The sequence below is a fragment of the Hydra viridissima genome, unplaced genomic scaffold (genome assembly GCF_058129835.1).
Source record: "Hydra viridissima isolate aposymbiotic clone 2 unplaced genomic scaffold, HvirCarnegie_v1 scaffold_13, whole genome shotgun sequence".
NCBI lineage: Eukaryota > Metazoa > Cnidaria > Hydrozoa > Anthoathecata > Hydridae > Hydra > Hydra viridissima.
Window position 1 is genome coordinate 5,063,499 of NW_028324312.1, and position 19,021 is coordinate 5,082,519.

The 19,021-nt window shown below is 28.0% G+C and overlaps 2 protein-coding genes and 1 pseudogene across 3 annotated transcripts in view; 1 reads left to right on the forward strand and 2 right to left on the reverse strand.

The window, feature by feature from the left end:
* Positions 1 to 321: 321 nt before the first annotated feature.
* LOC145195190 (mediator of RNA polymerase II transcription subunit 20-like) lies at positions 322 to 16,187 on the reverse strand. The gene is made up of 5 exons (XM_080072999.2): positions 16,048 to 16,187; positions 15,650 to 15,795; positions 3,217 to 3,380; positions 2,988 to 3,077; positions 322 to 739 (listed from the first exon to the last, which is right to left on the reverse strand). The coding sequence occupies exons 1-5, from the start codon at positions 16,059 to 16,061 to the stop codon at positions 545 to 547; spliced, it is 609 nt and encodes a 202-aa protein (XP_079929125.2). The 5' UTR covers positions 16,062 to 16,187; the 3' UTR covers positions 322 to 544.
* Positions 5,769 to 9,004, forward strand: LOC145184802 (uncharacterized; annotated as a pseudogene). Its single transcript, XR_016446182.1, has 4 exons — positions 5,769 to 6,074; positions 6,146 to 6,351; positions 6,420 to 7,970; positions 8,196 to 9,004. The product of XR_016446182.1 is annotated as an uncharacterized LOC145184802 (transcript).
* Positions 16,188 to 16,263: 76 nt separating the features above from the next.
* The window catches only part of LOC145196315 (mannose-1-phosphate guanyltransferase beta-A-like), a 31,093-nt gene continuing 28,335 nt past the window's right edge, over positions 16,264 to 19,021 (reverse strand). The window contains exon 10 of the mRNA XM_090070313.1: positions 16,264 to 16,561. Coding sequence (XP_089926439.1) covers positions 16,430 to 16,561 — 132 coding nt within the window. The 3' untranslated portion in view covers positions 16,264 to 16,429. The remainder of the gene's footprint in view (positions 16,562 to 19,021) is intronic.

Here is a 19,021-nt window from a genome sequence, read left to right on the forward strand (position 1 = left end):
TGCACACAGAGCCCTACAAGAGTAAGTTGGCCTGAGCCTGGCCCGAAAGATCTTCTTTTACACCAAACACGTGTATAAATGCAGTTAAGATTATAAAGAATTTTGTAATGTTATGATAGCACCGTTGTTTGGACCGCTAAGGGGATATTATAACAACGTGTGCCAATGTAAAGTGAGTTAACTTCAAGATGTAACTTTTACTATGATAAAGACGGTATGAGAAACACTCTGTGTTACAATGATCTGTTAAAATTTTGTTTTAAACGCATGAGATTTAGTTAAAGGTTCAATCTTATGTTTTGCTTTCACTTTTACAGAAAATTTTTATGTCTTGCTATTTTATTTGTCAGTAAAGGTATATTTAACATCAGTTATTTTTCAAATGCAAATAAATAGGCTTTTTTCAATCTTTTCTATTAGTAATTATTTACCTTACGATTATTCTTTTAGATTTAAACATTTATTGCTCTTAAGTAAAAATGAAAATCTAAAAGGTATATATGCGACTTTTGTATAAATAGAATCGAACGTTGTCAAGTTTATGTTATGTACGTTTAGTGGACTTAATGAGTTCAAGATATTGATTAATTGTGTCAGCAGCCGAAAAAAGATTGAGCTTTTTGTCAACTAGAGCTTTGGGAGGTTTTGGTAATGTCACATTTACAGCTAAGATGTCATGAATGAATTCTTCCAGAATACACCAGCATTGTATCGGATCACTACATGGCGCATAAAGAACCTGAAAGAATACAGTCAAAAAATATTAAAATTTCGCAAGTATATCTTAATTTTAAAAAATAAACAGTTGAGATAATATTCCCTTCACTTTTATCCTTAATGACTTACTGATTTTTATATTTATCCTTATTTTTATAGAGATTTTGTAAGAAAGAATATTGAAAGAAGACAGAAAACTCATTCTTAAGTTATCGATTATCCTAAGCTATATTTTTTACCAATATATATATATATATATATATATATATATATATATATATATATATATATATATATATATATATATATATATATATATATCGTTTGATGTAGTGTTGTATTAAAATAATACCAAGCTCTTGTTCGTTGAAAAGTGATCGATGTGTAGGAAATTTATTTTGATTATATATAAATTTCAAAACAGAGCGATTTATAATTATAATTAAAAACGATAAAGAAAAAAACTTTTATTATGGAACTTTAAGTTTCATGCCTCACGGCAATCATCAGCCATATCATGAGAAATAGGTTTCATTTTTTACATATTCAAATAACGCAAATAATAGAAATAACAAAAGTTAACAAAATAAATAAAAATAGTAGATAATGAAATTCTTCTGTACTAGATATTTGTTGTCACAATTGTGGGGAAATCTTCAGGCTTTTATACCAATTATAGCCATGTAAAACCACAATAACAAACAGCCCTAATATTGTATATACCATGTGAGAAGCAAAACAAAATTTTTTTTCTTAAACTAACGATTTTATAACATGTTTTTTTTCTTTCAAGCTGCCATATCGCGACCTGAGGGCTTATTTGTTCCTTATCCACTAAAAAGTTTTAAAAAATCGAGTTTGATAATTTGAAGTCCGTTTTCTCAACATTTATACACGTTTAATTGTATGCGAATTTTAATTCAAACAAATAGTAATAATACTGCATCAGGTTCCATTTTCATCCCCATTCAATGAGAAATGATTTAAAATAAGAAAAATATTGAAATTAAGATTTTGAAAATAGGCACATGCATGTATGTATATATGTATGTATGTGTGTATGCATGCATGTATGGACGTATGTATGTATATATGTATGTATGTATGTATGTATGTATGTATGTATGTATGTATGTATGTATGTATGTATGTATGTATGTATGTATGTATGTATGTATGTATGTATGTATGTATGTATGTATGTATGTATGTATGTAAGTGTGTATGCATGCATGTATGGACGTATGTATGTATGTATGTATGTATGTATGTATGTATGTATGTATGTATGTATGTATGTATGTATGTATGTATGTATGTATGTATGTATGTATGTATGTATGTATGTATGTATGTATGTATGTATGTATGTATGTATGTATGTATATATGTATGTATGTTTGTATGTATGTGTGTATGCATGCATGCATGTATGGACGTATAGATGTATGTGTACATACATACATACATATCATCATAGGAGAAAAACCCTATGTCTCATGAACAAATACATATTTTACTTCTTGTTTTAATTTTAAGACAAGATGTCTTTTTTTTTGCTTTACAGTTCTTTGCACGAGCCAAAATATCTATTTGTAAAATAAGTTCATTCGATTATCTTATACATTTCATAAGATTAGCACTAAAATTAATCTTACCTTTAATACAAAAAACAAAAAAATAAACAGCTAATATAAATACATTGATAAGAAACAACAGATATGTTATTTTAATCAAAAAATCTAAATATGTTCACACATAAAATTCCAGACTCCCCCAAAGTAATTCGCTACGTATGATTTTTAATCCAATATCATTTTAAAATTTTTGTAATACCTAAAGTTATTAATTTATACTTAAATCTAATTAAAATTGTTATTAAAAATAATTAATTAAATACTATCACTATAACACTACTATCATTTTGTCCATAACTGCATACACATTTATACTTTTAACACTTCTCCGCTTAAACATATTTTATTAATATTTACCTTTTAATAATCATACAAATAATTTTGTTAAAAGTTAAACGTTATTAACGCTTTGTATCTGCTGGAAGGGTAGATATATTCCATCCTTATTTGTGTAAGTGAAAATTTGTGTGTAAGCGACATTTCTACCCATTAAAATCTTTTTTTTAAGTGAATATAGAACAGCTTTTTAAGAGCACATGTCTCAATTTTAAACGACTGTTCAAAGTGAAATAAAATCTCAAAAAGAATCTAGTGACAATCGCTTTTCACGTATAATTTTAAAATATTCATCACCTCAGCGACAATTCCTTTAAAACTTGAAGCTTGAGTTATTGTACCAACTTTAATAGTAAAATCGCCAAGTTTGAATCGAGAACCCTTCGCCTTAAGTAAATACATACACTTTTAAAAGGTAATCAAAAGTATTCATAAATATAATTTACCTATTTCATTATTATTTTCTAAATAATTTACGCATATATTTTTGAGGAATTCTGATCAGTATAGGATAACGATAAAATACCTCAGTTTTGCTGCCTTTTCTTGGCAAATAAAATTCAGACAACTTGAAAATAATTGAGTTAAATGAATTTCCGGCCACTACACAAGTATCGTTTTCAAGAAAAGAAAAAGAAAGAGAAGGATACTCAGAAGAATGCAATAAATGAAACACTTTGACAGCACTATCTGAAAAAAGAAAAAATGTAAATATATAAATGAAATAAATATATATAAATCAATTAAATATATATAACTGAAATATATATAAATGAAATATATATAACTGAAATATATATATATATATATATATATATATATATATATATATATATACAGTGAGAGAAATAAGTATCCGAACAAAAGATTTTTTCATGGAAAATAAACTTTGTCAGGTTTTTTTCGAAAAAAAAAACTTTATAGAAATAAAAGAAATGATTATTCTGAAAGAAAATTTTATTACGAATTCAATATGCAAAAAAAAAATATCAATAATAATATTTAATTGATAAAAAATTAAGATACATTTAAACTATGCAATTTTTTAGCATTAAATAAGTATCCGAACAAAATTTTAAAGATTAAGGCTTAAAGATTAACGTTTCTCCGAGTAATTATTTTTTTGACTTTTTAATATCGAGTTGGACCGCCTTTAGCTTTTATGACTTCTCCAAGTCGACATGGCATCGATTCAACTAATTTCTTTGTCGTATCTGAGTCGATATCAGCCCAAGCTTCTTGGAGCATGATTTTTAAATCTTCTTTTCTTTTTAGACATCGTGTGCCACATTTTTTATCCAGAATTGCCCAGAGATGTTCAATTGGATTGAGATCTGGACTTTGCGCAGGCCATTCAAGTAACTCAATTTGCTTTTGGATGATAAACTCTTTTGCTTTCTTTGACGTATGTTTAGGGTCATTGTCTTGTTGGAAGATAAAATGCTTTCCTAATCGCAGTTTTTTAGTTGAAGCCAGAAGATTTTTATTGAGAATTTTAACATAAACCTCAGTCCATAATTCCATCAATAAACTCCAGTTTTCCTGTTCCGTTCCAAGCCATCGATCCCCATACCATAAGATTGCCTCCACTAAATTTTACTGTGCCTCGAATACAACTGAGTGTGAATGCTTCCCCTTTTTTTCTCCAAACTTTTTGAGCTCCATCGGACTTCACAAGATTAAATTTTGACTCGTCCGTCCACAAAACTTTCCTCCAAAATGATACCGGCATATTTACATATTTTTTAGCAAATGCAAGTCTTCGTTTTCGATGGATTTTTGAAAGGGATGGTTTCTTGCGTGGAACTCTTGCTTTGAATCCACTTTCTTTCAATCGATTTCGAATAGTACATGAGCTCACTTTTAACCCAAAATCTTTCTCAAGGAGGCTTGACACTTTTGGTGCTGATAAAAAACGGTTTTTTTGCACCATCTTTACAATTTGTCGATCTATTCTTGATGTTGTTTTACGCTTTGCTCCGCATCTGGGCTGATTTTGCACATATCCAAACATATTATACTTTTTAACCAGATCGCTGATGGTTCCTAATGCCATTCCAGTCGCTTTATTTATCGACCTAAACGTTTTACCTTGCTTGAACAAGTCAATAACCAAATTGCGCTGATCTTGGGACCATTCCTTGGTTTTAACTCCCATACTTGATGATATCAATGGTAAATCAAATGAATTTAAAAAAATATCAGTCAATTATTAAAAATTACTCGTTGTAAAACAACAATATTTCTAAAACCATTGGTTTAAAAACTTTTTTTAATAATCAATTTCAAAACTTCGTTTACAAAACAACATGTTCGGATAATTATTTTTCATTGAAGTTTTAACACTCCATCGGGAATCGTTAAATTTTAGCAACGCAAGTTAATTACCTTTGATTAATTTTTTGCAACATAAAATCGTAATTAAATTTGCTTTTAGAATAATTATAAAAGTATTTATCTAAAACATATGTTTTTCGAAAAAAACCTGACAAAGTTTATTTTCCATAAAAAAATCTTTTGTTCGGATACTTATTTCTCTCACTGTGTATATATATATATATATATATATATATATATATATATATATATATATATATATATATATATATATATATATATATATATATATATATATATATATATATATATATATATATATATATATATATCAGGGACTACTAAAATAACGGGACGCGAAACTTCAAATCGATGCTAAAACGACGACAGGGCCGATCGTAAATGGCGATGCTAGTTTGATTTAATAACGAAGTTATGAAAAACTTACATTAATCTAATTGTATTCACAATTTAGATATTATTAAAGTGATATAAATTTATGTTACACATATAATTATATATTTTTTATCAATATCGTGTTAATAAAATATAGATTAATGCAATAGAAATATGGGAGATATTTACAACCATTTTCAAAGAAAAACTTTTTTTTTTTTTTTGAAAAAGGTTGTAAATATCTCCCCTATTTTTATTGAAAAATCTGGAGTTTTTTGATTTTTTAAAGGAGTAAAATTAAAAAATTGTATTAAGTAGTTTGTAATTTAAGTAATTTATTTTAAGTTATGAATCTATTAAATGTTACAAAATGTTATGTCATATTTATAATAAGTACTAATGGTGTTACTATTATTAGTTATAATCATGCCAAGAAAATGTTCAATAGTTAATTGTAACACAAATTATTTAAAATCGACTTCAGAAGAAAAGCTTCATGTTTACATGTTTCCAAGTGACACACAAAAGTTACAATATTGGTTGTCATCTATTCCAAATGTATTTGAAAAAGTAACTTCAAATATGGGTGTGTGTGAAAAACACTGGCCACCAGGCTGCAAAATGCACAAGCCTCCTCGATCAAAGTTTGAGGTAAGCATCCTTAAAGTTGTTTTTATTGATATATTTTACAATGACTGATTTTGTTAATATCTTTTTTTTAGGTTCCTATTGATCCCCCATCTATTTTTCCTGGATGCACATCTTCAATGGTGCGCCAAACATTCTCAACAACACCAAGATCTACAAATATAAATAAAATTTCTTTAACATCACGAAATGCAATACCTGATGAAATGGATAATTTCAATCAAATTGATTTAATTAGATTTTTTGATGTTGAAATAATGCTGTCTGAAATAAAAGAAAGGTAACATTAATGATTTTTTCCTTGTTTTTGTTTGTTTTGATTTAAAGTTTACTTGTTATCTATTTTAGATATCCTCAATACTTTGCATTCATTGAAAATTCAAAAGTCATGTTGTTTGATGTTTCTCGATCATGTCTGCCTGAAACAATATTTTCTGTTGAAATTAATTGTCCTTCACGTCAAGTTAATATTTATTGTAGGCATACAAAAGTTAACTGTTACGACCTGCTCAGCTTTTCACATTGTATTACTCGGTGGTCACAGCTTGAAGCTATTATCAAAAGAGTTTTTACCTCTAGTCCTGAAATAAAAGATGAGGTATTAAGTTTGATTAGTCAAATTGAAAATACATACAGTGACGCTTCTGAAGAAATTTCTTTCCTCATTGAACAACTACGCCTCACCACTTATTCTCCAAATGGACGTCGCTTTTCTACTTTATGTATACGTCGTGCACTTGAACTGTATTTGTCCTCCAGATGTTGTTATCGACATTTAAGAAATCTGCTTTGTTTGCCCAGTCCAAAGACTCTCATTTCAAAATTAGGAAGAGTTGGAGAAGTTGGAAACGAAAAAGAGTGCAATGATACAATCAAAGTTGTTTTAGAAAATTTTAATAGTTCTGAAAAACGTTGCTGCCTTCTCTTTGATGAGATGTATATTAAACCAAGTGTTAGTTTCAGAGGAGGACACCTCATTGGATATAGTGAGGACAATCCCACTAAAATTGCAAAAACATTATTAGTCTTTATGATAAAACCTATGTTTGGTAAACCTTCTTTTGTTTGTAGAATTGTGCCAATATTCAAGCTGTCAGTACACTTTCTTCGCGACTTGATCATAAGCATAAGTAAACAAATAATTGATGCAGGAGGAAAATTATTGTGTCTCTTATCAGATAACCATCCCACAAATCGACAGGTTTACCAAAGTTTTGTTGTTAATAAGAGTTTTCCATGGCAAGGTATTATAGAAAAAGAAAAACCAGTTATTATGCTACATGACCCAGTTCACTTGTTTAAAAGTATAAGAAATAATTGGTTTACAGAAAAAACACAAACAATTAGTTTAAAAATTAATAATCAACCTCTCTCTGGTGATTGATCTCACATTGTTCAATTATATAACAGGCAGAAATTGTGTGTTGCCAAAACTACAAAGCTTTCACGCAAGTCAGCGTACCCTAGTTTGATTGATAGACAAAATGTTGCAAACATGGTTGCTGTATTTAATGAAAAAACCATTGCAGCATTAAGATTAGCTAATTTTGAGAACACCGCCTGTTTTTTGGCACCAATTGTTTCATTATGGAACATGCTAAATGTAAAGAGGAAAGGTTGTGATGTTTTACTTAATGATACCAATAGGTCTCCTTTCCAGACACTCGATGACCTTAGATTTAAAGAAATTTTAGCATTTGCTGATGCAACTTCTAAGATGTCAGAGGGAAAGGGAATTAAGCGTCATAATACTTTCACACCAGAAACAAAACATGCTTTAGTTAACACCCTACAAGGATTGGTAGAATTAATAAAAAAACTGCTTTCAGAAGATCACCAATATGTTCTTCCTGGTATTTTTCAAACAGATCGCCTTGAAGGTGAATTTGGCATCTACAGGTAAAATTGTTTTTGTGTTACTTATAGTTAAGAAAATATTGTAGATTTAGAATCTAAAAAACAAATATTTCTCTCATTTATTTATTTGAAAGTATTCATTTTTAACATACATAAGTTTAACAATACGTTTTTATTTGACAATTGCTGTTTTAACTATAATTTAATACTAGGTTCAACTCAATTTAATTGGTTATATCTTTTTTTAAATTTTTTGCTTATCTGTAGACAACTAAGCGGTGGAAATTATTTTATCTCAGCAGAACAAGTATTAAACAGTTTGCACCTACAGCGGTTAAAATTATTTAGCAAACTTGTTTCTTTGGATGAAACTGACATTCATTGCTCACGCATACATTTAGACTGTTGCACAATGGATCTAATGGAAGAGGATATAATTTATTTAGATGAATGTTTAATTAATGCAGACAATGAATCTATTAATGATCAGGAGAAAGCTGCCCTTTTTTATATGGCTGGTTATGTACAGCACAAGATCGATCCACAGCGTGTAGTTGATACAACAACATCACTGTCAGCTAGTTCTGAATTTACAGATTATGTTTCGCGTGGTAAATTGCGTTATCCTGGTGATACTCTTTTCCAGTTTATTTGTTTTTGCTATTTACTGTTTAACAGCGTTCCAAAGCATGAAAAACGTTTTCAATGTGTTGTTTACTTAAAGAAACTATTTTTATTTTTGCATTCAACATTACCATTTGATTTAGAAACAGACAGTATAGATATTACAAAAGTTATCTCAATAATAACTAACTGTTTCTTGAAAGGTGTTACGACCCTTGATTATACATCTGATATTGTTTCATTAAACATAGAGGACAGAAAAAGAAAGAAACTCAATACTTAGGGGTCTGATCTTTCACTTTTTGTTGGTGATCTAATTAATAAAGTTTTGAAATGTACTTATGGTTTTACATTTATTTGATTTAAAATTTATTTACAATTATATATTTATTATTATGATATGAATATAGTATGATAATGATTAGTTAATTCATTAACAGTGTCTTGATTATTTACAGGTAGTTTACAGATAATTTACATTTTCTTTGTAAAAAGTTTTATTTTTAACACTTCATCAACACAATTTAATTTTTGTTTGAAAATAGTGATAAATAATTGAGCCATAACATTTTTTTATTATATTTCTATTGATAATTATATTATTGTTTAACAAAAGAACTGTTTCGCTTTTTTTTTTTCATCGGCCCTGTCGTCAAAACTACATGAAATTAGAGTTTCCCGTCCCGTTGTTTTAGTAGTCCCTGATATATATATATATATATATATATATATATATATATATATATATATATATATATATATATATATATATATATATATATATATATATATATATATATATATATATATATATATATATATACACACTGTGTGACAAAAGTTATCGTACGCTAAGATAAAAAAAATAATATTCAATATAGACACAATTTTTCTGCTATATTTAATGAAAATTATTTATAATTTTTTTTTTAATAGTATTTATTTTGTTAATTTATGAATTTTTTGGAATTTATATTGAAATAACATTAAAATTAGGCTCAAAATTTGAAAAAAGTACATTAAAGATGATGACAAAAGTTATCGTACACTTGGCGTACACTATTTATTTAACTCCAAACCGTTATGTCCACCATTTTTCATACATTTTTGAAAATAAAGTAAATTATAAACACTTTAAAATTATTTTCAATTGTTTTAAATGAATTTTTTGGTTAAAAAAAAAGTACAATGAGCTCGAAACAGGTTAAGACCACTGTAGAAATGCGTAAGCTAATAATTAAGCATTGGAATGAAGGAAAATCGTTAAATTGTATTGGAAAAATTGTTGATTCTAAAAAATCCACAGTTTCTTCAATTATTAACAAGTTCAAAAAAACAGGAAAATTAGCTGATTTGCCCCGAAGTGGTCGTCCAAAAAAACTGAATAAGCGTGCTGAACGAAGCTTAGCTTCCACAATCAAGAAAAATCGTTTTGTAAGTGCCAAAACTTTAGCTTGCAAAATAGAAAACGATTTGGGGGTTAAAATTAGTCCAAAAACAGTCATTCGAAGTCTTAAAAGACAAGGAATAGTGAGTCGCGTTCCAAGAAAGGTTCCTTGTATTAGAGATAAAAATTGTAAGCTTCGATTAAACTATGCTAAAACGTACATTGATACGCCAGACTCATTCTGGAATAAAGTCTTATGGACAGATGAGTCTAAATTTAATGTAAAAAGATCTGATGGTAGAATTCGTGTATGGCGTTTATCAAAAAATTGCTTAGAAAATGGAACTACAGTCCGAACATTTAAACACGGAAATGGATCAGTAATGGTTTGGGGATGTATGTCGGCAGCAGGTGTTGGAAAGTTAGTATTTATTGAAGGAAATATGGATAAACATTACTATAAACGTATTATTAAAGAAAATGTTGAACAATCAGCACGTAATCTTGGTATTGGTGATGACTTCATTTTTCTTCAAGATAACGATCCCAAACATTAGGCCAAAGATGTGATGGAATTTATGGAAAAAAAAGGTTGGGACATACAAAATCATCCACCTCAAAGCCCTGATTTGAATGTAATAGAACATTTATGGGATGAAATCGATAGACGAATAGATAGAACAGGTGTAAACACCATTGAACAATTAAAAGTCCAAATTGTAAAGACGTGGGAATCAATCGATCCGTCTATTACAAAAAAACTCGTTGAATCGATGCCAAGACGTCTTGCTGCTGTTGTAAAAGCTAAAGGACAAAATACACGATACTAAAATATAAGTTCAGTTCCCATAATATTTATCAAAGTGTACTATTTTGAAAACGTACGATAACTTTTGTCACCTTCTTTTTGTTACTTTTCTTGCTTTTTCATCAAGATATTAAAATAAAATTTTTTTCTTGTTCTGTTTTTTCAATTTTTGTTTAAATAATTATAAATCAAATAGCTTTTATTCAGTTTTTAACTTGTTCCTTGCATTTCTTTTATTCTAAATTAAAAGTAATTTTTTTAAAGTGTACGATAACTTTTGTCACACAGTGTATATGTATATATATATATATATATATATATATATATATATATATATATATATATATATATATATATATATATATATATATATATATATATATATATATATATATATATATATATATATATATATATATATGTATATATGTATATATACATATATACATACACACACACACACACATATACATATATATAATGTTTTTTAAACATTATCTAATCAAACATTTTTAAAGAATAAGTTAAACTTGAAATGTACAACATTCTAGCTATAATAATTAACAAGGTCACTAGAAAAATTATATCTAAATTATATTAGGTCTTATTGTATGTACAGAACTAAAATGAACGATGAAAGCTCACAAAGAATATAGTTTTGACTACTCCCTCAAAGGCAAAAGCTCTGGATATCATTTCCAGCTCATTTGCTATATAAACAATACTAAATACAAGAAGATCAACAACAATATTTGGACTCTTTTCTAACTTTAATATACCACTTTTATAAAAAAAGATATATTAAAGTTAGATCTCTTACCAGAATTTAAATTTGAAATTGTTTTTAACTGTATTGCTGAAGATGAACTTTTCTATTTTTCGAATAAACAATTTATCTTGACAAGTTGTTTTTTTTTCCCTGACCTTCAGTTTCAACATCTTTTTGTGTCGTGAGAAAATCTGGAATTTCCAACAGAACCTCCTATTTGTCTTGAAATCTCTTGCAATCATTTTCAATTGCTTTTGAGTCACTGAGTTACTAAGAGTTAGGCCAAACACCTATGCTTGTTATATTCTATTTAACTTTAATTTTTTTTTTTTTTATCATGTAAGTAGGCAAGGTCTTTCATTTACAGTACTTCTTTACAATACAAAGAATTTTTTTTGTTGTTTGTATGAAGCTTGTTTTATTTGTCCATTGGTGCTTGGAAAAACTCTGTTGGGGGTATGAAAATATAACATCTCCAGAATTCCAAAAATGCAATTTGTTTACAACATTTGAAGTTTGAAAATATAAACAGGGTAAATAAATATTTATAAATTATTATACTTTTTTAAATTGGGGACAATGATTTAATATTTCTCTGATTGTACATCACATTAAACCAGAAAATGTTAGAAATCATTCAGTAAAAAATTTTTTTTTCTGATATTATAGATTTAAAAAGTTTTTAAAAGCATTATCAAGTTTTATCTCTTTCAAAATTTACAAGAACAACCATAACCTGTGAGTTCTTAATCTAAAGAATTGTAAGGATAAAGAACAGCCATTCTTATCCTCTTGCTGCAAATTTCCCACAGGAGAACTCCCTAAAAGAAAAAATATTAGAGAAAAGGTGTGCAATATACTTTTTTGTGGTTGACAAAGGAGCGTTCCATCAGTGCACAAAGGCAAATCTTCATAAAAATTTGATTCTGATGTAATTACAATCTAATTATATAAAGTCAGTCACATTCTATATTAATTTTAAGTTATATTGATAGCAATGAGCCAAAAACATGCAAAATGTTAAAAATAAAAGAATAAACTATTTTGGATTGCATTCAATTAACATTTTTTAATCTTAGGAATTTTTTAAGAATTTCATCCTCTAGTATCATACTTACTGTTTATTTTAACTAATATATTAAGACTATTCCCCTTTCTAAGTTTAAGGTCTGAAAGACTCTAAGAATTTCAAGTCCAAGCCCTCACCCTCAGTGCTTCAAACAGGACTCAATACAGGTCTATTAAACAAAAGGATAAAGGCCTTGAATCTACTTTAAACCATGTTTTGAATCAGCAAGTTGTAGAGGAAAACTCTCACGCCAAATTTGTTACACTTTATCAACAGCAATCAGAAGACTTTTGTGATTACTGTTTCTATTCCCATTGATTAAGGACCTTTAGCTAAAACAGTTGTTAAGTGTTGAGGTTTGAAAGATTTTTTAAAAAGTCACTCAACACAGAGGTACAACCAAAGACCACATTGTGAGGCTTGGGACTGATAGTGGAGGTGGCTTTTTGAAAGCCTATCTTGGCATTATTGATCTTCAGCCAGCAGAGTATGTAAACTTCCCACTATCAAAACAGTTGTTGACCCTCAAAACATCTAAGGCCATTGGAGTCAAAGAGCAACTCCATACTGCAGTTTGTGAGGATTTTCCAGAAAACTATGAGAATATTGAAAACACTTTGAATAGATTCAGGCAAAGGAAATCAAATGCATTCTTTCTTGTGATCTGCCAACATTATCTGCCTGCTGCAATCACATGCCAGTTCCTACCCCTGGAATGTGATTCAGATTGTTGTTCATATTTATATGCAGCCAGCTACCATGGTGGTCACTTTGCTGGGCTAGGCTATTGCCAAATCATAAAGAATGTTGATTTTTTTTTCATCAACATTCTGAGAGGAATGCTTCTTTTAAAGTAATTGGTCTCAACAACTTGTTACAGAAATTCAAATTCATTTTTGATTAATTCTTTAGCAACACTCTTAATGACCAGTTTGCATCACATATTTAAATCTAAAAAAACTGCTATCTTTGGCTGGATATCTCAGTGACACCAAAGTCCGTGCTGTTATTTTTCATGCTCATCCCATTATAGAATGCAAGAAGCAGTCCTTCGGGCTCTAAATTGCACAAACAACTGAAGCTATCCACCATTCTTTTACTCAACAATGGCAAAGCTACAAATGTGTACCAATTCATCCTCTTGTATGGGAACAATCTTAAAAATTGTTTGGTTGACTTCAATAGCAAGCATATTTAATGATTTTCCTCAAAGAATTGTCCTCAAATTTCATTAAAATCAATTTTTTTTTCTCAGATGTTGTAACCAAGTTTCAGTTATTGCATTTTTGGAATCCTGGCGGTAAATATCATCATACTCCAAGAGGGTTTTTTTCAGGTTTTGACTTTATTCCAAGCACCAGTTTCTGACATATATATTATTTTCAGCTATTTGTTGTTTTTTAAAAGCATCACTGTATTTGGAGATAAATTTGCTTTAAAACAAAAAAAAATTATCAATTGAGAAAAAAAAGTCGATTGAGTGATTCTTGAACTTTTTTAAAATGGGTCATTATCATTCCAGAAAATCTTTAGTCAAAAAGTTCAGCAACAACAAACAAACAAGAAAATGTAAAAATTTTAGTCCACAGGCTCATTAGATAGAAAAAAGGTGAAATTTATGCCCCACAAGGATAACATTTTAAGTTCTCATTAAATATAATCAATCTTAAATAATTTATTTGTTTTTAAAAAACAAGAAAATGATTTTTCTAACCTACAGTTTGTTACAGCAGAATCTAAATGTAATATAAACTATTGGATCAGTAAAAACTTTTTTTTTGGTGTTATATCCAAAAGTTGAATCTGAGGACTTAATTAGAGGATTTGTTTGAAAATATCATGTGGCTTGGGAAAAAAAATTTAGTTAAAGTCTTCTTTTAACAAACATCTGCATATGTCAATAGTAGATCATTTTATCTTGAGGCAATAAAACCCTGCTAAATTCTAAAAACAGTTTTTTCCTTCGAATTTCAGTTTTTAGAGCATTTTTTACCATTAATTTGGTATGAATTCAAATGTATTCATTCTGTTTCCAAATACAACTTTCCATTTGATATATATTTTCATTATAACTTCTTTTTATTTTGACCTTTTTCCACCTGACAAGGCATACTTTATTCCTATTCTGATTTATTCCTATTCTGATTTTTTTCTATTTTAAAAATTTTATTCCATTGATTTGTTGTAGCAACACCACTTGAATAAGGAATTAATTCCAAAGAGAAAGAAAAAGCCAAAAGTGCATTTCAAAGTGTTGAAATGTTTTTAAAAAAAGCTGTAAAATCAAACATACATCACGTTATGTTAAAATGATAATATAACACTACACAAACTGAAATATTATGTATATTTAAAATTTTCAAGATTGGTTGCCACAATACTAAAAGGTTTTTTTGCAGATAAAATTACAGCAGATTTGAAGGCGGCTAGCTTTTACCATGATCTTACTCCACTGAATTTAAGGAAGCTATTAAAATGCCTCTTTTTGGGAAAAACAAAAAGATATAGATACTGTATTTATATTCAAAAATTTGGTATTTTAGTGAGTAGCAAGTCTCAGGAATCCACTATTCTAACAAATAAGTCTCAGTCTAGCTATTTCATCAGGATCAGCACTGAAGTACTAATTTTTATACAGAAGTTGTTAAAATCTAACTTGAAGCAAAAAAAATAAGAACTTAAACCAGAAATGATAACTAAGGAATTAAATTTTTTCAATATCAAAGCCAAGGACAAAAAAAAAATACCTATAATTGAAACAAAAGCAACTATCAGTCATTTAAATTCTACACATGTATTTTACTGTCACAAATTTATTATTTGTTATTATCAGAATCTTTCCCCAAAATTGAAACAAACTGCAATATTATATAATCCAATATTTTTTTTATGCTGAGACTTATTGCAGGTGCAAGGTATTGATTTAGTGAAATATAAACTTTCAAAGTAATAAAATATGAAGAAAGTTCTTTTTTAAGCCAAGTGATTAATGTTTTACTTTCATCCACAGTATTCCCTAAATAATAATAATGCATACCTTGGCCAACCTAATAAACAAACATACCATGGCTTTGTTTTACAGAATGGAATGTTTCACACTCCACTAACCAGCTTCCAGCCTTTTCTGCCCCTATGAGTCCCAATCTTGTCTTCAAAGAATCAATAAGTTGATTAGAGGAGTAACCTTCTACTATTGGAACTGGAAATACACTGAAATGAAAATTTAAAAAATTTTAAGGGCTTTCATCTTTTAACTCAAATGTAATCAACTATTTCACCTTTTTTATAGTTGTTACTTTGGAGAATTCTTTAAGTATTTGATATTTCATAGACATTTAGTATTGTCATAGATAATGGATGGAAATAAGTCATAGTTTAAGGAGTTGTAACTTTTATCATTTAAGAATTAGAGAAAAAATAAAGGAACAAAATGCATAACAAAAACCGCAAGTGAAAACTCACCAAGTCACTCCCATCTTCTTTTTTTTCTTCTTAAAGTTAAATGAAAAGTATCAACATGAAGTATTAAGAACATGAAGTGTTAAACACAAAACTAGAAATGATCATCAATAATAAATTTACAAAAAGTTTTTAGAAAAACAGGAAATTCTGAAATCTTTTTTACATCAATTGTAGAATCATCACTTCTAATGAATTAACAAAACAAAATCAAAAGACTTTTATAATTTGATAACCTTATTGTAATAATTAAAATTTGGTAACACTAATAAATATCAGCAAAAATTTCAATCATAAAAATGTGTACAAAACATGATTAATCCCTAAATAAATATACATCACTATAAAATCTTTGCTATTTAAGTTTACATAACAATATTTAAGGTTACATAACAATATTTGGTTCAGGTATGCTAGCTGCTAATGACTTGTGAGGTAGAACTTTTGCTCCATTTAAATATATCTCATCTTGAATATGAACATCCTCCCCTAACACACAAACACCTTCCATACGAACCTAAATTTAAATCTTCATTTAAGACATCTTATTACTAACTTTATTACAACATTCTATAACAATTTTAGGCTAATTTGTTTTTATATCTAAACCTCTGCTATTTATTTATATTGATGTTCATCAAAAAAAACTTGGATTCTATTTAGAATGAAGTATATAAATATAAATACATATATAAAATACATATCTAATTTTGTTCCTTTGATGGAAACTTATATGCAAATTTTTGCATTTATTTTCAAAAGTTGCTTAATAGAGTTAAAGTTTAGCTAAACTGGCATGTGCAGTAAAGATGATATTTATATGCCACATGCACACAAATAAGAAATTGTTGCAAAGAAAACAAGTCTAAAAATCAAACTAAAATTATGGTTTTATATATTTACAATTTGGTCAAAGTGAAAAGATAGCAACAGAAAATTGTTGGAAGAATGTTATTCAGTAGATTCTTTTCAGAGTGACCAACCAGCCACACAGCAGTTCAAGTTCAAATAAATGGAAAAATCCTTGATACAATGAAAGATAATAATTTTGATGGTACTTAAAATTTCATACTGGCATGCCAGCAATCTTCACCCAAAATATATAATCTATTATATATTATGGCTGAAGATATACATACTTTAGGGTTATGTCTTTTTAATTTTTTGTGAAATTATTAATTTCCTGTGTCATAAATAGATGAACTTTTGCTCAAAGATAATGAAAATGGGTTTTATTCTGCTTGTTTTTAAAAAGATCATGCACAACACTATTTTTCTAAAATTGTATATGAACAATAGTTGCAAGCGGTATAAGTATGGCTTTCTGAATCCTTCTAAAACTTTCTTGAACCTCCTGGAGCTTTAGGGAATTTTTAGGAATCATCTGGATGTTTTTAGGAATCCTCTGGATGTTTTTAGAAATCTCTGGGACTTATTAGCACATTTCTAGAGTCTTCTAGAAGTAATGGAAATTAGCAAGATTTATAGTATATAAGTTGTCTGATAGAGCAATGTTAATAATAATCATTGTTTTTCAAAAATATATCTAAGTATTATTTTCATTTATGTCATATAAGAGAAGTGCTTCTACTACTGAAAAAAATAAGATGATTTGGACAAAGAATTTTTGACAAGAATCAAGGACAAGTACAACTTCATGAGTCACAAAGGAAAAGAAGAACTGTTCTACTTGACCAAAAATCATTGGAAAATGACAGCAGGATACCACTTAAAGTCTAAGTTGTTGGTTGCTATCTGTTCCTGGGAAATTGAGAAAGAAGTAACAAATTTATAGCAAAAGGAATTAAATTTTCCAAATTGATCAATTCAAATAGTACACACAAAACTGGATCAAGTGCTGAAGACCGTGAAGAATGTGTAAAACAAGGAAAATATGATTCATTGAATGAAGTTTTTGACATAAAAAAAAAAGATAGTGAATGGCTCTGTAGTAGAATAAAAATTGTATAATCTTCAAAAGAAAGCAAAAGACAGGTCAGGTATACAACTGGGAAGGCTGCAAGTTCAGAAACTATACATCCATCAAAAAGAAGAAAAATGTCTTTGGAGCCTACTGTAACAACAGCAGCAGCAACAGCAACAATATCAATTTCCAAATCAGAGACTAAGACAGAACATTAAGTGTTTGAAGATTCTGAAAAATAGTCTAAAAGTATAAACAAAAAGTACAACAAAACCAAAACTGAAAATAAATAGAATTGATATTTTAACTTGAAATCTTATACTTAATTGAAACTTAGTGTGTTACACTGTAACAATAAACTGTTAAATACTTAAAAACTACATAAGTACCAAAAATTAGAACTAAAAATTTTCAATCATAAAATTGTTTAACTCTTCATCCATACATGTATTTGGTAAAATCAAAATATTGGTTCATGTGTGAACTTTTTCAACAAGGAAATCAAATCAATGTCTTTTTCATGAGTTTTAAATAAATGATCATTGATCTAGGAAGATACCCAAAAATATGAGGTCACAAAAAGACAAGTGTATATATATATATATATATATATATATATATATATATATATATATATATATATATATATATATATATATATAAAGACATAATACAATAATAAAGTACTTAACTTAGATAATGAAAAAAATCACTATGGCTATAGTATGCCCTGATAAGGTTTATGTTTGCAATTAGTAAGAACAACTTTCTTCAGTTTTTTAAAATTAAGCTGAGTAAAAGCTTTAAAAAGATTTAAGAGAAAAAAGATTAGCAAACAAAGATATAGTAAACAAAGATATAGTAAGCAAAGGTATTGAAATCATTTTCTAAAAATGACAGTTTAGGCTTAAAACAGGTAAATCATTCAATGACTCATTAAAATTAACACTTTATCAAAAAATTTAATCTTCATTCAATGATTTAGTAAAACAATTAAGATAGTAAACAAAATCAGCAATAAATAATATATATTTAATTACATAAAATATCAAA